Below are 25,312 nucleotides of genomic sequence, written 5' to 3' on the forward strand. Positions count from 1 at the left end.
ATTTTAAATCTGATTAGTACCATTATAATGGTATTTGATGACTTTATGATTTATTATATATAGCAAAGGACACAATATAAGCACTGCCCCAGCAGCATATTGATTGCTATACAAGGCTCCATAAAATGTGTTATGGAGTTTAGATCATTGTGTATGTATTGGAGAAACACTGAAAACTATGGAATAGTCAAGATAAGGTTAGTTCGGCCCCGTAACGGCCGTTAACTATGCATTATTTTGACTGCTAGTATTCCACAGTTTGAGGTGTTTCTCATACTTAAAACATGGCATAATTAGACTTGACTATTACACAGGTTTATTGTTCAACTATTCCACTGTTCCAAGTAAACATTTAACTCGGAGATCTATTAACTTTGTTTACCTCATTGAAAAATCATGCCTGGTACATCTTGCTTTGCATGGAACTCTGTGAATGTTTCACAGGTACTATGGTGAAACTCTTGAAACATTTACTCAGTTCATTTTTCACTTTTGAACATAGAGGATTGTACACAGTACTGTAGTGAAGTTCTCACCAAAACAAAAACTAACATTAATTTTGACTTAAAAGTGATCTTCTTTTGTATATATATCGTGTGCAATCAATTCAGAACAGGAAAATAATTAAGCAATGCAGGAAAAAGTCATAAATTAGAGAACCAACATAACCGCCAGTTTCAGAAATACCATGACAAACTGGACATTCAGTCATTTAAAACCTAAAGTCTGATAGAAGCAAAAATGGTATAAAACGTCAAAATATGTTTATATGATGTAAAAGGGAAAATGTTATGTTTTTCTGACAAAAATTTAAGCCAGACAAAAATGTCACGTTTCTGTGATTTCTTTTGGAAAGAATATGTTGTGCCTTTGGAATTCTGGATTTATTAAATATGAACTCCCTCATGGATTATGGATATCTTTTTATTATTAAGTATTAGTTTTCCATTTCAGATGTGTTTTTTTTTTCAATATCAAAACAATCTATTGTTATAGCATGAATTGAGTTGAGACAGATCTACTTTTATCACCTTCAACTGTGGAAAATAGTTCTTTGATTACTGTTGAATAGGTTGTAACTATTCCACAGTAAATTCCAACTATGTATTACACAGCTGTGGGTGATAATAGTAGACATGTTTTAACTACTCTTCATGGTATAACAATAGATGACATCACAACCATGTTTTAAAACATCATATAATTCAGTAACAGCAATTGCTGTTAAACAATTAAGCACCAGAAAATAACAATTACTACAATAGCTTTGTAAATTACAACAATATCATTGGACAACATACTGACAATCTATGGAGGTCTTCTCCTAGCTCACAGGGGCTTGGCACGATTTTCCAAATGATAGTCTATATATATATGTATATAGATATAGACTATCATTTGGAAAATCGTGCCAAGCCCCTGTGTCCTAGCTCATGTCAGCCATAACTTTTTACATTTCATTGTCCAAGGGGAGTAACTCTTGTTTACGAACAAGACATTGACTTCTCACCAATCACTATTCTAAGTTATCATATCTGAAATACTTATATAATACCTATTGATCGTGAAGTTGCGTCAAGTCCCTGAGAATAATGACTGAAGAAATTATCCTTTTCATAAAAATATTAAATGCTAGCTTATCAATCACTTTGAATAGTTTTCTTTATTTCCTTAAGGATATATAAATCTTGTTCCAATCGTTTTCTCAATAAAACACCTCAATATGAGATATTCTATTATTGTTCTCATTTTTTATTTTTATGAAATGATAGACAAAACAAATTGATGTGCAATCTTCATAGAAATCATATGACGTCTGAAATACGACGTGCATTTTTGCGGTAATAACCTCAACTTTCTAATCAGTAAAGTTGTATGTGACAAATAAAATAAAATTATCTATTGGGAAAAAAAGGAATCATTCTCTCCCTTAGCGTCATCTATCCTAATAGCAATACATTCATCCAAACATATACTTCAGTACTTATATTTATTTCATAGAAATCATTTCAATGGCCTTTCTTAACATTTCTTCCCAGTTTTCACCCTTTCTCATTTCCTGCGATTTGGTTTCCTTCTCTAAGAGTGACGTCACTTCAGGATGTTCAACAGGTGTAAGTCCAGCAGAAAGAACAGCTTCTTGAAACTTCTTTACTGAAGCCGTTGCTATGATAACCCTGGGAGGACGCCCGTCCGTGTTTTGTTTACTGAAGCACAGTAAGAAAATGATTAAGAAAACAGCATTTTGAGAGAATCGTTTAAAACCCAAACGTCGCCGCAGATTGGTTAACAAACTTTCTTCGCTAAACAATTTTTGTAAAGTTCCGGGTTATTTTTTTTTTTTTTTTTTGTTTGTTTATTTTTTTTTTTTTTTTTTTTGCTTTTTTTTGTTTGTTTGTTTGGGTTTTTTTTTTTTTTTTTTAATGTTTTTTTTTCGTTGGTTTTGTTTTTGTTTGTTTGTTTGTTTTTGTTTTTTTTTTTTTTTTTTAGATTTCTCCTTATTGTAACAGGAGTTGCCTCGTGAACATTTTATCTTTGATTGGTATACTGACCTGTCCAGCTCCCGGAAATGATAAGCCACGCCTATCGCCGTGTGTGGACAGACGTGGTACTGATCCTTCTCGAACGTTCGGCGCATTGTCGTTCTCACAACGTCATCAGTGGCGACAAATGTATCGACAATTATTTCCTTGGTCTATACAAAAAACATTGGTGTTAATACATTAATTAAAGCCTAAATCAGTAGGAGTTTAGTAGCCGTACAAGTTCTATGGCTCCAGATATCCGAGAGTTTCTGTGCTGCTGGAGGTTTTTTTCATGACGGTGTTTACGTCGTTAAATACATGTACAACTTTATTTCTACTAAACAAATGAAATATTCTTTATACTGTATCGGTTTTTATTTCATTTTTAAACCATATCAGAGTATTTCTGCCTTTCAAGATTGCTAAGTAATGCATATGTACATATGAATATTGACTTAATCATACCGCTTTCATATGGATTTCAGTACTGTGCTTGAAAGTACAATACTATAAGCAAACAAGATTGACGGGGTGGACCAAGGAGCCAACGTGCATATTCTCCGTGGCATGTCTAAAATGGGACTATACAGAACTTTGAATCCAAAAAACTATCACATGTGACTTAAACCCGGATTTGACCTAGATTTGTATGGCGGGAGTTGGTGATGATCCAGAAGACGCTTACTCTCTCAGATCACCTGGTCTTATTCTCCTGTACTTTTTAAGTGTCTCAAAGCAAGTCTCTTTTTTGTTCTGGGTATGTCCTCATTTTATCCATTTTTAGTAAGAATTACTATATATTTTGATATAACATGTTTCCTGTTGTTTTTAGAGATGCATTTTCTGCAGTTTTGTGCAATGTTATTGACACTCAATAAAAACTGACAACGTAACTTGGTAACGGAATCTTTGGAGACATAAGACTGATATAATTAAGATTAAATATGCAGATATGGAGTTGCCCGATTACTGTAAACGTGATTAATTTCGCGATTTCAATACGTAAATGTATAATATAATATTTCCGCGATCGATCCGCTTACGCTTGTAGTTCAAGATTATTGAATTGGGTTTAAAGAAATACTCATGGGGAAAATTTTCTCTCGCGAAAAAAGGAGTACGCGTAATTAGCGTTAATTCCCCCCTCGCATAAATTTCAACGTTTACAGTATGCCATTTTACTCTAAGGAGAGGTATATATAAATAGAGATTACACAATCAGTAGTTGTTGGATATGGTATTTATTTAACTCGAGTTCATCACTTTTTTGTCTTGGTCTAGGACATTTTGCCTGGTCTGTAATTTATGTCTATTATCCAGGTGTCAACGTTAAGAGTACACCTAAATAGTAACGGAAATGCAATATGTCCGACATACACGACATACTGTTTAAATAAGCATTTTCCTCATCGAGGCACGACCTAGACAATACTGACGATTCCTGGGGACGTCAACAAAAGATCACGTGACACAAAACATGACAGGAACTCGGGTCAAAGTTTAAAATCAGATTAAATTAAAAGAGATCGGAAGGGCATGGATATCTGTATTAAATGCCAGTACTTTGACGCTATGTTCCGAGAATGGAATAACACAACGTAGAAAACAATTCCAACGATAATTTGAGGATTAGATCTACTCATACTATGTTTTGTTAATATTCAGTCTTTCCTTTTCACAGAAAGCACACACACGTTACACGACTGAATCTCGTATACAGGGGGAGGCCGTCCTTGTAAATGACTAAACTTTTTGATTGGACGTTAAACAGTACAAAACAAACACCACACCTTTTGATTGGACGTTAAACAATACAAAACTAAACCTTTTGATTGGACGTTAAACAGTACAAAACAAACACCAAACCTTTTGATTGGACGTTAAACAATACAAAACAAACACCAAACCTTTTGATTGGACGTTGAACAGTACAAAACAAAGCCCAAACCTTTTGATTGGACGTTAAACAGTACAAAACAAAACCAGAACCTTTTGATTGGACGTTAAACAGTACAAAACAAAACCAGAACCTTTTGATTGGACGTTAAACAGTACAAAAAAAACACCAAACCTTTTGATTGGACGTTAAACAGTACAAAAAAAACACCAAACCTTTTGATTGGACGTTAAACAGTACCTTTTCACGGATGTCATTTGGCACCTGGACCTTTCCTGTCTTTTCGAACTCGTCCATCAAGGCCTTAATTCGAGGGGCGTCACCTCCTGTCATCAAGCTCCAGATCCGCTCCATGTTATATGGTATCTAATCACGTGATAGCATTGATATATAAAACCAGTAGATACCAACACTGGTATAAAATACATCACGTGATAGCATTGATACATAAAACTATTAGATACGAATACTGGTATAAAATACATAACGTGATAGCATTTATACAATTTAGATTTTTTTTATGACTTAACGACCTAAATCCCGCCGGCTGGCTGTCATAAAAAATCAAAATTGTGTTTTTGGTATTTTCATAATCTAGAGATAATGACGGTTAAATTGGTGTAAAAATAGCTTTGGTGCGCCAATAACGATTTGACGCTACATTGAATATTTGTCGCATTTGGTATTCTAGATGACGTTGGCGTTACTAAGGACGTCATTTTACCAGTGTCATTTTTGACGTCATAACACTAATAGATATCATCACTTAAAATACACCACGTGATAGCATTAATACATTACACCAGTAGATATTAACAGTAGAAATACAAAATGTATAGTATTGATACATAAAACTAGTAGATAATTACACTTAAAATACATCACGTGATAAGCATTAATGCATAGCACAAGTAGCTATTAGTACAAGTATAACAGATACAACGACATACCATTAATACTTAGGCTAGTAGATCCTTCTGTACAAATAGGGATATTCTTTTTACATATTGTTCATTATTATGGGCGTATTTTTTTTACTAATTTTTTATTTTATTTTTTTAATTTAATTTCCCTTGTGTGGTTTTCCAAATACAGATTTTATTATATTGTTTATCTTAATTTATTTGATGCACGAGGAAATTCCATTTCAATATTTGTACCGATAGTTGTAGCTTTATAGATTTGTTATGTCTGCCAGAGTGATTATGAAGTTTCCTGTTCGGGTTATTTTCTTTGAGCTCTTTAATTTCCACATTTTGTAATCCTTGGAGTAGAATATTCAAATCCTTCATGCGCACGTTTAAAGATAATTTTCTTTCACTGGTATCTATACAAAGTTAAGAACTCAACAGAAAAGCTGAACTTGATGATGAAGAACGCATATATGAACTTATTTTCTGATTAGTGGCGTTTCCTTGGCGAGGACATGATATTCAAAATGAGTGGAAAATAAAAACTACACATCATATTTTGAACCTTTTCTTTAAGTTTTTGACACTTAATAGAATAGAATAAAATATTTTACAAAATATGACAGCTTATATAGTGTAGTTTTATTCCAAAAATAATTATGCATGTTTTTCCAAACCTAGGACAAAAACCACCATAATACAACAATGCACATACAACTGTGACAAAAGAACAGATTGTTACATTTCTATTATTTGGAAGTGATTTTTTGTTTTCTCATTATTAACGTGATTTTCTATGAAGAAATATAGAAGAAAATTGATATTTCCGTTCTATTTTCAAGTCTTTTCTAGATGCGAATAGATTCCTTGTCAATCATTTTGCTTGGGGCCGAATACGAATAACTTTAATGACATTGCTACAAGTCTTGATTGGAATCCAAAATTAATTTTTGGGTGACACCATGGCATCTAAAGAAAATACTTTGAAACATATAATATAAGCTATATATATCGACGATATATTTTTGTGAATATAGTGTTCTATATTTTAAGATATACTTTAAGCTTGTGTGCATCTGCTTACCAACATAAGAAGTGAATTTCAATTGGGATACATAATTTCTTCATTTGATAACTGGTCAAGAGATTTTAAGTTCAATTCCTCAGCCTGTAATTTTGCCATTAAAAACAATAAGATATTACCGTAAATTATTACACTGAGGTTGGGTCTTCTTTGTAAGGAACATCAGGTAAGGAAATGTTCTACAGTTCCCATACTTATATCAAGAACCGTTTTTATTTTCATACCAAAGTAAGTTGATTTATCAAATCGTATGGCAACAGAGAACAACAGAACATGGACTGGCCACCAGACCCTAAGTTTTTTTTTGTTTATTTTTTATTTTATTTTATCTATTTTTTTTTTTTTTTTTTTTTAGAATTGCCAAGCTAAATTTTAATACTAAAATCAGACATATCCTAAGGCCCAAAATCATAATGCTAAATTTTATTAATAATCTTAATATTCTAGAGACAGGGGACCAGTCTGCAGAGAACAGAGAAAGGAGAAATTTGCTAATAGTTACCAAGGATCCTATACGCTACCAAAACATACTCAGCATTCACCACACGAACGTATCTCGCACACAAGGGAGGTAACTGTTGATAGACTGTCAACAATACAAAACCGAGCGTTTGATCCTCACCTGTATATCCATTGCTGTTGCAAGCGTCTGGTTGACTGTGTCCGCCATGGAGTAATCTCCGTCATTCACGGTTCTGGCGACGATGTCATTGGTGGTAACAGCACACACCAGTCGTAAGGGCACGCCCATCTGTCGAGCCAGACAACCCGCTGTGAACACACGAGAATTATACTTAAACTCAATAAAACATTAATACACGTGAAAGGATTATGAAAAATTATATTTCCAATGTTTCAGCTAGCGTTCTAACACGGGATTATCACTCTTACGCTCACGATCGAGCCAAAGACAAGCCCTGGCCCGCCGAGCGATCTATGGCGACTTGTTTTTATCATCGTTACACCAATATGAAGTAAAAATATGCTTTGCAATTCTCTACATGAATGGTAATATTTAACTATAATGTACTACGAACGAAATTATTTGAAATTAAGTGTAAAATAACACATCCTATCCAGTCATACCAGATCCATGGGGATGATAAGCATTGTCTTGTGACTATGCGATTAAGTTTTACCTTATAGAAATGTACTCACATGTCACCTTATAGAAATGTACTCACATGTCACCTTATAGAAATGTACTCACATGTCACCTTATAGAAATGTACTCACATGTCACCTTATAGAAATGTACTCACATGTCACCTTATAGAAATGTACTCACATGTCACCTTATAGAAATGTACTCACATGTCACCTTATAGAAATGTACTCACATGTCACCTTATAGAAATGTACTCACATGTCACATTTCCGCATGCTCCAGTTGGGATGACGATTTCAACCTCCCCGTCACAATTTGGGCACATCTTCAGTTAACATAAATAATAGCATGGGTTATTTGTGCTCATCATCGAAACACGAGGTTCGCTCTCAATCAAAACAATGATGTGAAATTTGGTGTACTTCATGTCAAAATCTGAGGGTCACTGTTAGCCTTTCCAGCGCAAATCGCTTGGATGATACATTTAATTTTAAGATAACTACAGCGAAAACAAAGTTTGTGTCTCGAGAGGAGGAACCTTGGATTCCAAAGATGATAAGTGGCTATGTTAACCTTCCACTGAACAACCTCATCAAGAAAGAAAACGACCAATCAAAAGAAGGTACACAACTTCAAGATTGGCCCGTGGTTACGTCATTGAATTTTCAACCTTGACCCGTGGTTACGTCATTGACTTTTCAATCTTGACCTGTGGTTACGTCATTGGCTTTTCAACCTTGATCCGCGGTTACGTCATTGACTTTTCAACTTTGACCCGTGGTTACGTCATTGACCTTTCAACCTTGACCCGTGGTTCTGTCATTGACTTTTCAACCTTGACCCGTGGTTACGCCATTGGCTTTTCAACCTTGACCTGTGGTTACGTCATGGATTTTTCAACCTTGACCTGTTATTACGTCATTGATTCAACTTTGACCCGTGATTGCGTCATTAACTTTTCAAGCTTGATATTGAATGTTACAAATATAATGTTCTTGGTGAAAAGAAAAGCGCTGATATAGACATGTTTACGTTAATAAGAATTTGCACAAAAACCGGCTGCACTCCCCACTAGTACTATACGACATATTAAATGTTATAGTGAGAGTGAGGAAGGTAGTTTTTATCACACTGATTCCTTAAACTGATCTTAATCTGATGTTCGGTGTAGATGTTTCTTTCTTTCAGTAAATGACATTTTAGACAGGCGTTGATACTGAATACATCAAAATCAACCATGCGTGAATTGTTTGTTCTTTTGGGGCATTGTGATAAGTATTGTAAGTTGTAGCAACGTAATCTGAAACCTACCTGTAGGTAAGAGTATATGTAGTGAGCTGTCTGTACCATCACGCGCGCCCAGTTGATCGAGTTGATAGATGTAAGGTTGTGTTTACGTTTAAAAGGGATGTCCATGAACACGTTTTTTATAGGAATGTCAAGGTCATCAGATGATCCATCCACTCGGAAAACGTGGACATTGTCCTCTATCACGGAGGTCATTTGGTGCTCTTGAACACGAGAACATCGTCCCTTTGGTAGCAACACAACAATGTCTACCCATTTCAAACCACGTATTGCTTCAATGGCGGCACTTCCGGTGTCACCAGACGTCCCTAGAAACAATATCAAAACAATATCAAGCTTAATTACTATACTTAAATCAATAGATATATATTGGTGCTGTATACAGAACATGATTGATACAATAAGGGTTTTCAAACAGAGGTATAATACCAAAAGTATATTCGATAATGAAAATATCAACGATCGCCATCCTTAAATTTCTACCTTGTGGAACTCTTTTTAATAAGTAATTTCTTCGTTGAACTATAGAATGATTACCCTGGATGTAAGATAATAAAAAAACACCCTGGTATGAAGCAAAAAACTATTGATAGAATATTGTTTTATATGTGCATATTTTTATTCTATCCTTATTTTAAAGGGGCATTCCTTCGTCTGAAATAAGTTTTGGTCATAAAAAATTAAACTTACTGGAAAATATGCATGTTTTCCAAGAAGTAAAAGTTATAACACTTACATTATTGATAAGGCAGTTTTACTCTCAAGATAAACAAAAGTTATTCGAGTATTAAGTCCTCAAAAATTCCTAATTCGACCCCAAGTATCACTAATTACCGCAAAGACGTACGGTATTTGTCTACGTATTTTTCCTGTACATTTCGGCGTTAATTTCATGACATGTAGGCATAAAGCACTCATATAATCATCGTTCGGACATAGATTTCATCAACAGAAATTGCGCATGTATCTGATGTGCGAATGAAGGAATGACCCTTTAACTGAACAACAAATCCATTATTTTGGGAAGTCATTGGCGAATGTACCAAACTCAAATTAACTCACCAACAATGATTGTTAAATGTTTCTGTCGTTTATTCAAGAAGTACTCCAGGAATTGCCCTACACACGACAGCGCAAGGTCTTTGAAAGCCCACGTGACACCGTGAAAGAGTTCTATAATATTGAGACCATCGTTAAGCCTCGATATGGGAGCGACATCTGGGTGGGTGAATCGGCCGAACGCTTTGTCCAATAAACCTGAATAATATTTAAGAAAAAAAATTACCGATATTTCAGTATTTAGCCTGTTATCTATGCAGAATCGACTTCAGATGTAAAAATTAATGTTCAGTAAAAAATTAATCGCCTTAATAAAAACTTACCATTAAGTTCGTCCTTTGGAATTTCGTCCTCGCCCACAAAATATGGTATGATTTCTTTAACCAACTCGACATAGGACAACTTAGACCAACACTTTAGTGTGTCCTTCGTAATGGTAGGAATTTTCTCCGGAAGTAGAATCCCGCCATCTTCAGCATATCCGGTATAAAGGGCGTCCTCAAACGTAAGCCCAGTGACACCTCCTCGAGTACTGCAGTATTTCATTGTGGGGAGGTTGTGTGCTTGACCTTTTTATCCGAGTACAATGTTTACCGGTAAATGATGTTCAGTCAGGGTCTGTTGAATAGAAAAATTTTGTAATTTATTATCACTGGCTTGTTACCTAATTTACTACTTTAATGTTGTTGTGTTTGTTGTGTTGTTGTGTTTGTTGTTGTTGTTGTTGTGTTGTTGTTGTATTTGGTGTTGTGTTTGTTGTTGTTCTGTTTGTTGTTGTTGTGTTTGGTGTTGTGTTTGTTGTTGTTGTGTTTGTTGTTGTTGTGTTTGTTGTTGTGTTTGTTGTTGTGTTTGTTGTTGTTAAGTTTGTTGTTGTGTTTGTTGTTGTGTTTGTTGTTGTTGCTGTTGTTGTTGTTATTGTTGTGTTTGTTGTTGTTGCTGTTGTGTTTGGTGTTGTTGTGTTTGTTGTGTTTGTTGTTGCTGCTGTTGTGTTTGTTGTTGTTGTGTTTGTTGCTGTTGCTGTTGTGTTTGTTGTTGTTGTGTTTGTTGTGCTGTTGTTGTGTGTGTGTTGTTGTTGTTGTTGTGTTTGTTGTGTTGTTGTTGTATTTGTTGTATGATTTATCGTCCTCAAAACAGACAATGTGATACAGGATGTCAAGGGCACATAAACAGGAAAAAAGCATAGAAAACATGCCAGAAAGGAAATAATCAAGATCACATTGTTACATTAACGACTGTAACGCGGCGGGGAATCACGTAGTCTGAAGTTGGTGAGTATCACGGACTCATTTTGAGTTGATGATACTCACCGACTTCAGACCACGATATTCCCTATTGTGTAAAGATCCATTTTGGTCTCTTCCACTCAACGTGAGGATTAACCTGGACATAATTTCAACATAATTTATTTTCCGTATTTGCTTTTGTTTTTGTTTTCATAGTCATCAGGGTGTATGTTGCAACATCAAAATCTACGTTTGGGAAAATGTTTGTTTTCGCCCTAACACGGAGCAAGAAAATAAGTATAATTGCTTACTGAATCAACTTTGAAGTGTAATAGTTAATTCCTTGATAATACTGGATATGGGGTGAAAGACAACATTGCAAAAACAAGTCCATGTTTATTGACAGGAATCATTACATCAAAGAAATAATGCACCATGCGTATTGCTAAAAAGCATTCAAATGCTGAAGATATATGCTTTTATTGCAGTTTTAAGGAGAAGACAAACATAATGAGCATGCAATAATAGCAATACTTACTTTGAATAAATGCAATGAAATATGGCATACTGTAAATCGGAATATTTTGGCGTGGGAAAAATTTGGCGTTTTTTGTCAAAATGGGGTTGTTTTATTTTGGTTGGTCTAAATCCTTTGGCGTTTCCATCATGCTGGTGTCAAATTTTGGCTTTAAAATAAGCAACGGTCTCAGGCGTAGAATACGGGTTGGCATATTTACCGATTTCAGCTCTCTGTGCCGGGGGAAACGATGTTATATTTTTCCCCTTGGAGAAGGACTAGAAAATATACTTCGTCACACTTGCAAATGTGATTTTAATTTTTCGTTCCACGTGTCCATTTTACGTTTGTCATCCTCCTCCGTCTATTAAATTTTTTTTTTGCAATGTTTGGTACATTAGACAGGCACAGTCTAACAAGTGGTTACTTTTCACCTTTATTAAAACCCGTCAAACTGGTACAAGGTATAACCACGTCTACATTGAGTTTAGTTTTGGCTGGTTGCATAATTGCAAGGAATCGATCGATAGTATGACAGGTGATCATGAACTTACCTGGATAATGATCAGTGCTCACGTTTTATACCAATAACATCCTACATCCGAGAACTAATAGGTACAAATAATTAAAAGCAAACACAGTTCATGCTGAAAACATACCTATATTGAAGAATATTTGGACAAGAGACACCTGTTCTGCAGATTCGCTGATGAATAATAGCCTAATGCACTGCTGTGTACGGAATTATAACTGATAAAAAGATACCTAATTATAATTACCGAGTCAGAAAACGGTCTGTCCGGATGCGGAATATTGTGCGTTATTTATCCGAAGAGGTGATAAATAGGGACCTGTTCGCTTTATGCGGACAAACCGGTTCGTCAGTTTTTAAATGTAATATTTCAAACAAATATCTTGACGGACCTGCAAATGCTAAATGTGTGTTTAATTTTGCCGTTTTCATGAAAGGCGCCAAAATATATCAAAACATAACCTTATCCAAAATATATCGATTGACGGTATGTATATAATTTTCTTGCATAAGAGATTTTGATTTTACTAAAGTATTCAATGAAATTCATTACCATTGCAAGTTGGCTGTTGGGCGTTTTAACTCTTCCGAAGTCCATATTGGATGATTTCATAATTTATGCAACTTTATTTGAACAATCAGAAACGCAAAAGGTGAAAAATGCATAAAAACAATTTTCTGTGCGTATTGTCTCCTAAGCTATTACAAGTTACACCATGCTTAAGGTATCTGGAAATCATGACAGAAGTCAGGTTGATCAATACCCCTTACTCGTGTAGGACCAAACCATTAACAAGAGATCCCAGAGGGATCTTGGCGCCCACCATTGAATGATCTTTATAGGTTCAATGTCAGATTGATCTTCTCTCTATTTTTCCCTTCCTCTTACTAATCTGTGTAAATTGAGAAACAGTATATTTCAAACAAGGAGGACCTATATATGAAATTTGAGATTTTCAGATTGTTCCAAAAATGCAATACGAGAGACCAAGGGTAACCTACATATCAAATCTGAGAAAGATCCCTTCAATACCTTCTGTAAAATAGCGATAACAAACTTCAATTGTCAAAATCCAAGATGGCTGCCTGTCGGCCATCTTGTTTTCAGATTGGTTCCAAAATGCAATTTGCATAACTAGCGACCAAGGGGAACATACGTATTAAATTTCAGAAAGATCCCTTCAGCTCTTTCTGAGAAATAGCGATAACAAACTTCAATGGTCAAAATCCAAGATGGTTGCCTGTCGGCCATGTTGTTTTCTGATCAACCCCAAAATGCAATATGCACAACTTGGGATGAAGGGGAACCTACATATGAAATTTGAGAAAGATATCTGCAGTACTTTCTGAGAAATAGCGATAACAATCTTCAATTGTCAAAATCCAAGATGGCTGCCTGTCGGCCATGTTGTTTTCCGACTGGTCCCAAAATGCAATATGCATAATAAGGGACCATGGGGAACCTACATATAAAATTTCAGAAAGATCCCTTCAGCACTTTCTGAGAAATAGCGATAACAAACTTCAATTGTCAAAATCCAAGATGGCTGCCTGTCGGCCATGTTGTTATCTGATTGGTCCCAAAATGCAATATGCATAACTAGGCACCAAGGGGAACCTACCCCTTCAGTACTTTCTGAGAAATAGCGACAACAAGAATTGTTTACGGAGGGACAGACGGACGGACGGACGGACGAACAGCCAGGGTCGACTAGTGGGGTGCAGCGTTTTGTCTGTAAACTTGTGGGGTGTACGGTGCAAGTCGATCAGAATTTCAAAATCTGTTTTCATTTCCGTTCATTCCGTCGCTGAAAAAAACACATGCGCAGTGAGATTTAATGTTGATTTATTTAAGGGTTAACTGTAATATTTTTTTTACGTTTTATTGAGCAATAACACAAAAAACTGGGGTGTACTCTTTTCATAAACCGCTCTTCGCGGTTTATGAAAAGAGTACACCCCAGTTTTTTGTGTTATTGCTCAATAAAACGTAAAAAAAATATTACAGTTAACCCTTATAATTTAATTAACAACGATAAGAAACATTTTAATTAAGTTAACATGTTTATTTTGCTCCAGATATTTAAAAACACATCGATAAATACAAAATCCCGTGAACAACGATTACTCCGCTGACGTCACAGTCATTATTTATGTTATGAGATGATAACATAATATTTTTGAGCCAATGAAAATGCTTGTTACAAGCAAAATTAAATTATTAGTAAAAAAAAAAAAGAAAAAAAAACGTCTTCTATACTCTGAATAAACCGCGAAGCGGTTTATGAAAAGAGTACACCCCAGTTTTTTGTGTTATTGCTCAATAACGTAAAAAAAATATTACAGTTAACCCTTATAATTTAATTAACAACGATAAGAAACATTTTAATTAAGTTAACATGTTTATTTTGCTCCAGATATTTAAAAACACATCGATAAATACAAAATCCCGTGAACAACGATTACTCCGCTGACGTCACAGTCATTATTTATGTTATGAGATGATAACATAATATTTTTGAGCCAATGAAAATGCTTGTTACAAGCAAAATTAAATTATTAGTAAAAAAAAAAAGAAAAAAAAACGTCTTCTATAGGCGACGAAGATATTTTGACGCAATGAATCGTTGAATGCACCCCACAAGGATGTTGAGTGAGTACGGACGGACAGACGGACCACGGACGCAGGACGATCTGAATAGCCCAACATCATCAGATGGTAGGTTAAAACTTTTCTGACACATCCACATAAAATCCACAGGACAATGGCAAGGGCAAAAGTGTTTTTTAATGAATGGCGGCAGTATTTGGTTTCACAAGCTGTCCCATCATAATTTATTTATGCTGGTAGAGCTTACCTAGTAATGCAACTAGAGTTTGCTTCATATTCACAAAGAAGAGCAGAAAACTGATATACCATGGCGTTAAATTTCATTAGACATCAAATCAACATATTTCCTTAAAACCACATAAACCTGTTCACATATGCAAGTTTACAATTACACGTAGTGACAGATCGTCTATTATATGGTATGATACCTGGATCGCAGTGTGTATACATGCATGGATGCGAATTGTACACAAATAACATATATTCAACACAGTGTCACAGTACATATGTATGTATCGTTTTCTCTGTCATAAAACTGTCCTGTGCATGTGTAATTGGTTCCTAAATGTACAATAATATGACAGTTCTGAAAACTGTAGGCGTTAAATGCCAGAATTTCGACACACTTCTGACATCAACACGATTCCACGTCAAGCCAAAGAGTCCTGAAATAAAAATGGCCAATTTCGGGAGGTTCTTACCTACCTTAGGTTTGGTTAAGACTCATGGGTTTAATTAAAGGCTTACAAGCTCAGAAATTATTGTCATTTTACCAAGGAACCTCCAGGTATATCCACGGTACTGCCAGGTATATTACTAGTAACGGGGCCAACAGGTGTATCAACAGAACCACCAGGTATATTAACTGAACCACGTTTATCAACGGAACCACCAGGTACATCAACAAAACCACCAGGTTTACCAACAGAACCACCACGTATGTCAACAGAACCACCACGTATGTCAACAGAACCACCAGGTATATCAACGGAACCACCAGGTATATCAAACAGAACCACCAGGTATATCAACAGAACCACCGGGTATATCAACGGAACCACTCAACGGAACCACCAGGTATATCAAAGAAACCACCAGGTAGATCAATAGAACCACCAGGTATATCAACAGAACCATCAGGTTAACAACAGAACCACCAGGTATATCAACAGAACCACTAGGTATATCAACGAGCATTGAACATCTTTAACATATCAAATAAGGAAGTAGAATATTTCCCAATGTAGCAAGTTTGATTAAAATGTCTTTAACAACGGAAGGTCAGGCGTTTTCTTGAAACACTTCCATGTCCATCTAGATTTCAATTAGATTCATAATTTGATAAAATATATAATAAAAATGTAGTTTTCTATCAAGTTTACATAAATCAACCTTTTAATACGCAGATGTAAAACCCTAACGTTCCGGCGAGACCCTTGACCTTTCATGAACTTTCAACTCGAGCCTGAAACCGAACCGAAAGAAGGTCATATTTATAGCATGTGCTAATATTGATTTTGCACGTAAAACATTGCATATTGTGATTAATTGAGACATGTTACCAGCGCTTAACAACCTAACAATAGTTAGGTTCAAATTCCTAAAGATTCAATAAAGTAAAGAAGACTTTAACTGATTAGAGAACTGAAAATTTGCTCACGTACGTAAATACAACGCCGCTCCCAAAGTGTCACCCGTCAAAGGTCGATATAGCGGGACTCTTTTCATTTATGCGGACTGACCGATTCGTTCGTCTTGAAATGTGTCCCCCAAAACTAAAGCTCGCGGTGGATTTGTAAATATATGATAGTTTTCTTAATACGTTTTACCACTCTTACCGGAATGTGTACTATCAGCTAACAAGGTTCACCTCTGAGTAATAAGCAGTAAACCCATCGAGCCGTTTGAATCGTATTGAACACGAGTGGTTAAGACTTGGTCGAAAAGAAACGATACATGATTAGATTTCAAATTAAAGACAATAACAAAATACGAACAAGTTTATTACAACAATTATTTGCTTTCTTTTTAAGTCGTGACGTTTCCTTTGACTTAATAATATCGTACTCTAGATGTGAAAATAAGTAAGATTATGTGCGCAAATCAAATGCACCTATATGGGTGTATTTGAGCGGTCGATAGGAAAAGCACTTCGTATTGTCCCATTCTAACTCTTTAATACGACACTTTAAAAATGAAGTGCATCACTATTAATTTAAAACATGCATGCAAAAGCGAGACAGTTATTTTTACTAACATTTTATTCTCAATCCACATTTTCAACTAAATATACTCTCATTTTCTACCTTAAAATGATATTAATTAACTTCGAAAATGACCGCGAAATTATGTTACGTACCTGATTCCTTGAAATATGTTCTGTTGATTGACTATGATCGCGGGCAGAAAATGATGAAAGTGTTTTGAAACAGATTCTAATTTATGAATACATTGGCTTATGAATTTTAACTTGACAACAAATCGTAATAAATTCAGCATTACATTGATATCATGGGTTTTAGAAAAAAAAACCCAATAAAGTTCATATTATTCAAAGATTAAAATGTTTTAATCAATTTTGGATGTGTATTATTCACCTTTAAATATATATTAATTATCAAATTGCTTATTAGCTCAAATCTATATGTATTTCCATTTAAATAATTTCGATATTGTAAAATACATGTAGAAAAATACTCTGACATTAATTCACATTTTAAGTATTGCTAGACTAACGCTAGACCGACATACAACTCAATAAAATGTCAGTAATTAGGACTAACACAATATCACAAAATGTAAATATATAAAAGAAGACAATAGAAATTAGAAAGATTTTGATATGTATTCTTGTACTCTTTCTTGCAAACCTGTGTCTATGTAAACTAATCTATATTTCTAGTTTATGTTTATGCCAATGATGCTTTCTCAATGATGTCATGTAAAATATTTGTATGATGGGAGAGGGCTTCCATAAGTTAAACGTGTGCATAATCCTTTGTCACAATCAAATTGGCAATAAAATATGTTTTAAGTCAAATACAATAAAAACGCAAAATTCAGGCCACATGTACATATAATCTCATAACAATCCAAACAACAAATCAACGGGCAATCGGAACTCCTCGGGTATTCTTTTCAAGAAGTGTTTTTCCTAGCTTGCCGGAAAGGCCCGAGGTTATCCGATTGATGAACGGGGTCAGGGATGCATTTTATCCACAATTCGGGGTCTCTATAGTCTATAAGCTCACCAATGATCTATGTGTTATTCGTGTAGTAAAAAATATCATATATTTTGGAAGATGATGCCATAGCACGCATTCAAAAAACCCAACCATCTCGAAAAGGGAAGTTACGTCCCTTTTTGCCCCTTAGGAATTTTTACCTTTTCGTTGGGCCTAAAATGTCCATGACATTTTTTAATATTACTCTTCAATTCTCTGCTATGTTATATGACTGTCTTCCTCTCTCAAGAATATCAATTCTGTTATGAAATGCGTGAAAATCAATACATATCTTTATTTTACTCTGTATCCGTCATTATACTGGGAACTTTTATATAAAAAAAAGTTCTGTCTAAATTATGATAAAAACTTACTTTTCTCTCTGAAATAGATGTGTTTGAAAAATAGATAGTAAAATTGTGTTAATCATTGAGGGAAAATATTTGTGTTTTCTTTTGGAGCTTGTGTTTTGCTGAGAAACATAATCTGTGATCCCCACGGCGTGTTGTAAACCAAGTACCCTCAAAAGGTTTGCCACTCTCTGGACTTTTCACCTTCGGTATGATAATTCTAGAAAATTCCGAATGCACTGAAAAAACAAAGATGGCTACGATTGGAAGCATGTGTTTGCGGTCTGCGAATAGAATGACCGGTATTACCCGGTTATATATTCTTCGTACACAGCAAATAAGGTAAATATGACTGCCAAACACGATAAGCTGTTCGTACGTATTCATTTGGTGATTTTATTCCCGGTGACTCCGTAGCCAGATAGCAATTCTCAATCACGAGATACAAGACCATCGCAAAAGTCGGCGTAGTTACATCAGCTTTTGGTCTGCTTACATAAGGCCGTTTTATAACTTAACTGGACATATCCATATTTAACACTAAACTTTTGAAATATATTCATTCATTGTCACTTAGATGGTTGATTTGATTCTATGTAGATAGAATATCAGTAATGATAATAGTCTTTTTTTCAAAGAATGACCCTTCAATGTCAGATTGAACTGTTAAAATTGGTGAATTGTACATGTGTAAGATTGAATATATATTATATATGAATAACTTCAAAACAAATCTGCTGATATCCTAGTTGTTTAAATGATGCTCTTTGGGGGAACTCTGTATTAAAGTAGTAGTGTATGTCTGGGCCCTAAACATTTATAAATTGAACTTCATTGATGCAATATCCATTTTAATTTTCAAAAGTAATATATATAATTTATAAGGGTAGCTGGCTACTGCTGTCACAGAATTTTAAGCATTTGACACTTTTTGACTTTTCTCAGCATTTTTTTAAAAATCTTGTATTCATAATTTCATATAGCTGTACATGTTTTACATATAATGTTATACAATTTCGGCACCAAATGTAGTAGGAGTGGAAAAATGCACGGTCAGACCGGGGTTCGAACCCGGGATCTTCGAACACTAGCTGGATGCTCTACCGATTGAGCTACCTGGTCGCCGATGATCGACCCGGTCCAGTTCCGCTACACATTATTGAAATCACAGTTTTAATTTTTGCAGCCAGAGTAATCTTACAAACATCTGTGTCTAAATCACTTAATAAAAGTTGTTGTGTAAACCCAGGTCAGCCTTAAGCTTATATACCATAAATATTTTCTTGTCTTAAAATATGCTTTCAGCAGGTGATGTCACATACATGACACCAGTGTGCATGTATTGGCTTATTAGTGCATGTCAGATATTATAATATATGATACATATTTGAAGTGATACTTTTGAAAGGATCCATTTTGCGCTAGTTGTTATATAATGAAAAATAATGGTTCTCAGATTGTTAACCTTTTGGTCAGCAAGTTTTATTTTCACAACTGTAACATTATGCCAGCTGCTCCCAAGTTTTCTCTGGGATGTATATATATAATATATAATCTTATTAAAATGCAGATCATTATTAATATTATTATACGCTATAGTTAAGAAGATGTGATGGTGGTCTGGATAAAGTTCATGTTCAGATGACCTTTAAATTTCAATTGCAACCAACCAATCATAGCTCAACTGAAAAAAAATTGTCAGTTAAATGTATGCTTTCCCTAGACAAAAACGTACTATCCAAGAGTCCCGAATGTCAACCAAACTATAAGATGGCTACTCCCATCTCCAGCCACTTCATTTCCAAAACGATATATATTTAGTTGACAAAGTATGTGTAGTTTGTGGATTTTCCATTGTTATAACAGAGAATGCCCCTGAAGGAAATGAAGTAGTGATCATGAAACAACAGAGAGATCGGAGGCCAATTAATAATAAATTTCAAATATTGTTTCTATAACCCATTCAATTTGTACAAACCAATGCCGAACAGGCAAATAAGAGATGATTTTTTATTGGCTGAAATATAAAAAAGCAAGTAAGTATTGAGGTCAACTGAACATGACTCCTATATGTAACCGGCAATTGTCAGATCTTGATGACATATAGTTTATACATGTACATATAATAATATATTAATGAACTGTATTTGAATCAGATTGATTACCAGCCAGGCATATCATTATGTAAGTCAAACTGAGCTTAATTCCTATTAAAGGTAAATATTGATAATGCCTGTTACTGTGTATCATGTACAGAGTATATTTTGAATTTAAAGTGAATTGTTCCAGAACTACCCTATTTGAGCACTGTTTACAGAATAGTCTGGAATTTAAAAAATGTTTATTGTATAGCTGGTGTTGTGTGTATCAAAATAAAGGAATACAGCGAATACTCCTGCATCCTGTATCCTGACTGATGAATGTGTAAGAAATTGAATAAGTTATATATGTATATATGTTGAACAAAATGTTTTTTAAGAGACATTTTGCATGCCATTCATGATCAGTGTACCAATATAAAGTGTCAACTTACTGTCAAGAAACATGAAAAAAAATATAGGAAGATTACAAGCACTTGAAAAGTTTTCAAATAAATTTGCTGTAAATCAAATCCCAGAGTGTACTTTATATATATGCAGAATTTTTCAAATGTATGAATATATGATTTAAATAATTAAACCATCTGGCGTAACTAGTTTGGTATTTTTGCCTTGTCAGATTTTTATTGTTACTAAAGTTTGAAAAAATTCAAGAAGTAATTTCCATAGACCTTATTTTATAATTCTTAAATATTTAGGAAATCAGGAAGCTTAATTCAAGCCAGACTAAGTAAATTTGTTGGTCTTTTTTCTGAGGATTAATGATTGAATAGTTTTATTTGAGCAATTTTTTCATATCATGTGTAATGTTGCATTGCTGTCAATAATTTCTTATTCAGATCGAATTTGAAGCAGTGCTCGACAACAGCTACAGAAACCAATAATGCGTCTGCGGCTTCACCAGGATCCAAGGCAGAAAAGACACCTGAAAAACCCGAGGCCAAACCAGATCAGAAAGTCTCGGCCGCATCAGAAGCAGATGATAAATTTAAGAAAGAAAAGGCAAAACTTGAGGAATCCGTTAAAGACATGAAGGTAGCGGGCTTATTTCATAGACTTAGAAGACGAATTTGGCCTTCAAATGGATTTTTTGTTCAAAGACTTTGGCCATTTTCTCGCCGGAAATATGTACCACAGGTACAATATAAATTATTTATCACACTTTCGCTTCGGATTTTACTAATTTTCGATATTTGATAGACTATATCAGATAGCATTAGAGTACTAGTGTTATTTGTGAGCTTGTATCATTTCCTGGATAGATAAATAAGTGGATCTTCTCTACAAGTCAACCTAAAAGATTGACAATCATTCGCGGTTAATTATCTCAAAAAATGTCTGGACTCTTTTCTTAAAAGTATATAATTGCAGAAAACAACTGTAAAACTACAACAGAAAAAATACCAAATGTGTGATAAAATGCTTATGATATGTTAATATGACAGGTTTTATATTGTATTCCATCTGGCATCCCTCAACATGTTGTTAGGGTGTACGGATACATACAATATTAAAGATTATGATATAGAAATAAATGATTTAAATAATGACTAATTTATTATAATACATAGTTCATATATACCATTTCAGATTAATTGTTCAATTTTTTTTATATCTAGTAATTATTATTCACTTGTCAAAGATTGAGATTTATTTTCTTAAAAGTTATATTTACCTCCTTTGTAAGTTGTTATGTTAGATACAAATTTGAAAAAAGTATCTGAAAGCATTGATAAAGCTTCATTATGATTTATAAATAAGTCTCAGGTCATAGCTTCACAATATTTTGTTGGTACCCATCTAATAGAAATTCTGAATATGTTGAAATTTTCCATAGTGGTACATATAGTTTTATAAAAGCTAATGAAAATATATATGTAGATTTATCACTGCTAAAGTCACATGAAGTATTAAAATACGAATATGGAATATGATGACATGTAAAATCTCGAGTAGAGAGCTGAAATGCTTAATTAAAAAAAATTGTTTGTTACAGGAAAAATATATGCGCGCTTTAGCAGAAACAGAGAATGTGCGACAAAGAATGAGGAAACAAGTAGATGATGCAAAGGTTTTCGGCATCCAAGGTTTCTGTAAAGATTTACTGGAAGTTGCGGACATTTTGGGTAAAGCCACAGAAAGTGTACCGAAAGAGGAGTTGAAGCAGGAAAATATTCATTTAAAAAATTTGTTTGAGGGACTAACTATGACCGAATCACAATTACAAAAGGTGTTTAACAAACACGGACTCGAGCAGATTACGCCTGCTGAAGGTGAAAAGTTTGATCCGTTTATCCACGAGGCCATGTTTGAAGTTCCTACTTCTAAGGAGGAGGCAGCATCTACCATAGCTGTTACAACAAAAGTTGGGTACAAACTCCAGTCAAGGACTGTTCGACCAGCGCTTGTAGGAGTGTTCAAAACTGCATGATGATTCGAGCTTGAAGCGTTTAAACTAAGTCACTGTTAAAAGTTTGTCACATAGACAGTCAATATGGGTCAACCCATTTTCAGAAAACAGAGTAAGATATTATGTATGTTATAAAAACACGGTATGAAAGTTATGAAAAAAAAAGCAAAGATATCGGAATACAAGTACAAATATTATATGCTGGCTTTAATTCAGTTCATGTTTTGACTGGTTAATTTATGTGTGAATGAATTTCCCGATGAAAGATTTTGAAAATCCGCCTGAAAGCTGGTACTGTTAATGGTGTGGTAGCCATCTTTTGATTTATAATTAATATTAAAACATTATATATTATGATAAGATTTCCGTTGTTATGCAGCCATTAACTCAACAAAGCTTGCTCGTCTGCCTGTATTTAAATACTTCATCTGTAAACTACCTTTAGTTTAATGTCACCATTATTGTTGTGTAGTTAAAGATTTATAACTACACAATTACTGTTGGCTTGAGGGTTGTCTGGTCTGCTTGTTGAACCAAACATGAAAGGCATGATCAGATATATATCAGTTTGTGAAATTACATGTAGCTGTACATTCCGATTTGTTTTAATTGTAGAAATGAAAGAAAAAAAGAAATATGGAGGCATGTTGAAAGAGATTTGAATGTCTTACACAGCATTACTAAGTGGAAAAATTCTGAAAATTTTGTAATATAACCAAATGCTGAAAAATCTACCCTGGTATTGGAATTATGTCATTTTTATACACCCATCAAATTTGATAGGAGTATTATGGGATGGCATCGCTCCTCCATCCGTCTTGTGTAAACAAGATTTGTCCAGCGATTACCTACTTTTTTATCAATCTCTTTGAAACTTGGTACACATAAAGAATCATGATATGAAATTGTTGTTTCTTGAAATGAATTTCGATTCAACTTTGTTAGAGTTATTCCCCTTATATTATATCTGGTCCAACTCTTAAATCTTGTCCGGAGATCTCCTACAGATTTCTATCGATTTCTTTGAAACTTGAATGGCTTAAAAATTTTAATCATGATACCAAGTTGTGTTTAATCATTTGGAAACTTTGATTGCTTGTTTTTTCTTCAAACTTAGAAAATTAAACATTGACTTTGTAGTGAGAGGCGAGATTTATTACATGCCATAGGTACTCCTATATAAGATGACGAAATTTTTTTTTATAATACATCAAGGTTTATAACACTTTATGGCATTTGACAGGTATAAACTGCCCCATCGTACTCTTGTTTGTTTTGGCATCAAATTTTGACAAGCATATGACAACCTTTATAAATGTATGTAATGAACGAACAAGTGATCATTCACTGTCATTTAAATTTGACTTCAGTCTATATGTGATTATACCTAGTGCTAACTTTTAAGAAGATGAGAATATTAAGAAGATGAAAAAATGATATTTTTTCTCTGCAGAGGTCAGCGTTTAGCTTCCTCATTACTTCAAGCAAAGTAATTTGTTATATATTACATCATCTTAAGTAGAATTATTTATTGTGCGTCAATCCCTGATCGGAAATTCATTCAAACTTTTGCTGTAGCATTGTTGGAAATCCACGAGACTTTGCACCATTGATTGACATGAGAATGCACAGTCAAATGCTTCAATCCACGCACGATGCAGAGGCCCCTGGTTTTCAGACGTTGCTGTAGATGATTCCAGAGATCTAAAGCAGAAGATAGCAAACTCAATGTCTGCTTACATGTTTTGTTATTAATTAACAGTCCCGTTAAAAGATAACTAATCAGAAATTTTCGTTGAGATGTATTTGTCAAGAGCCAGATAAACACATGTTGTTTTCGCTTAAGGTGGTCATTTTGGAGCTTTTTGCATTTCTCTAATTCTGATGGAGATTTTGCGTATAAAACTAAAGAAAATCATGATAAGGGAGAAAAAAAACTCAAGATTAGGAAACTTTGTACTGTTTGATTTGTTCATCAAGTTGAGATATATAGGCGGCATAAAGCATGTTGAACATGATCCGAGTATCGGGTTTGGTCCGAAGTATGGTGAAATATGTGTATATTTGATGAAGCATTTGTATCACATGTATGACACAATGGAATGGTAACTGTGGTTGTTTGCTGTAAAAGTGATATTCATTGTGATAAAAATTGTTTGTTCGTTATTCATGAACATCTCTGTATTCAGTAGTCATTAAAATGCACAAATCACACAGTTGTGAGTGTTATCTGTTAAAGTAATTGTTTTCATCTTCTGTTCACATTATCCTTCCAGGTTTTCCTGTCTTGTAGTTATATAAGCACATTGAAAGAGTAATGTGAATCAGAAATATGAAAGTATGTGCAATGTGAATCAGAAATATGAAAGTATGTGCAATGTGAATCGGGAATGTTAAGTATGTGCAATGTGAATCAGAAACATGAAAGTATGTGCAATGCAAATCAGAAATATG

The 25,312-nt window shown here is 34.3% G+C and overlaps 2 protein-coding genes across 4 annotated transcripts; one reads left to right on the plus strand and one right to left on the minus strand.

Moving 5' to 3' along the window:
- Nucleotides 1-1,427: 1,427 nt before the first annotated feature.
- Nucleotides 1,428-16,472, minus strand: LOC117339740 (threonine synthase-like 2). Of its 2 annotated transcripts, none has more exons than XM_033901454.1 (9): nt 16,440-16,472; nt 10,216-10,510; nt 9,896-10,090; nt 8,837-9,141; nt 7,784-7,850; nt 7,040-7,188; nt 4,663-4,788; nt 2,553-2,695; nt 1,428-2,207 (listed from the first exon to the last, which is right to left on the minus strand). In XM_033901454.1, the coding sequence occupies exons 2-9, from the start codon at nt 10,436-10,438 to the stop codon at nt 1,991-1,993; spliced, it is 1,425 nt and encodes a 474-aa protein (XP_033757345.1). In that variant the 5' UTR covers nt 10,439-10,510; nt 16,440-16,472; the 3' UTR covers nt 1,428-1,990. The 2 variants fall into 2 exon arrangements, with proteins under 2 accessions (XP_033757345.1, XP_033757346.1); XM_033901455.1 differs by lacking the exon at nt 16,440-16,472 and adding an exon at nt 15,481-15,662.
- Nucleotides 16,473-18,584: 2,112 nt separating this feature from the next.
- Nucleotides 18,585-25,072, plus strand: LOC117339417 (grpE protein homolog 1, mitochondrial-like). Of its 2 annotated transcripts, none has more exons than XM_033900988.1 (3): nt 18,585-18,691; nt 21,288-21,585; nt 22,445-25,072. In XM_033900988.1, the coding sequence occupies exons 1-3, from the start codon at nt 18,603-18,605 to the stop codon at nt 22,877-22,879; spliced, it is 822 nt and encodes a 273-aa protein (XP_033756879.1). In that variant the 5' UTR covers nt 18,585-18,602; the 3' UTR covers nt 22,880-25,072. The 2 variants fall into 2 exon arrangements, with proteins under 2 accessions (XP_033756879.1, XP_033756880.1); XM_033900989.1 differs by having other exon boundaries at nt 21,288-21,483.
- Nucleotides 25,073-25,312: the final 240 nt, after the last annotated feature.

This window comes from Pecten maximus, chromosome 12, assembly GCF_902652985.1.
Source record: "Pecten maximus chromosome 12, xPecMax1.1, whole genome shotgun sequence".
Classification (NCBI taxonomy): domain Eukaryota; kingdom Metazoa; phylum Mollusca; class Bivalvia; order Pectinida; family Pectinidae; genus Pecten; species Pecten maximus.

Coding starts and splice junctions, on each gene's coding strand:
- LOC117339740 (XM_033901454.1), bottom strand. CDS start 10,438: ATGAAATACTGCAGTACTCGAGGAGGTGTCACTGGGCTTACGTTTGAG. Junction 10,091..10,215: donor TCCAAAGGACGAACTTAATG/GTAAGTTTTTAT, acceptor AATATTATTCAG/GTTTATTGGACAAAGCGTTC. Junction 9,142..9,895: donor ACATTTAACAATCATTGTTG/GTGAGTTAATTT, acceptor TATTGTTTCTAG/GGACGTCTGGTGACACCGGA.
- LOC117339417 (XM_033900988.1), top strand. CDS start 18,603: ATGGCTACGATTGGAAGCATGTGTTTGCGGTCTGCGAATAGAATGACC. Junction 18,692..21,287: donor CTTCGTACACAGCAAATAAG/GTAAATATGACT, acceptor TTTCTTATTCAG/ATCGAATTTGAAGCAGTGCT. Junction 21,586..22,444: donor GCCGGAAATATGTACCACAG/GTACAATATAAA, acceptor TGTTTGTTACAG/GAAAAATATATGCGCGCTTT.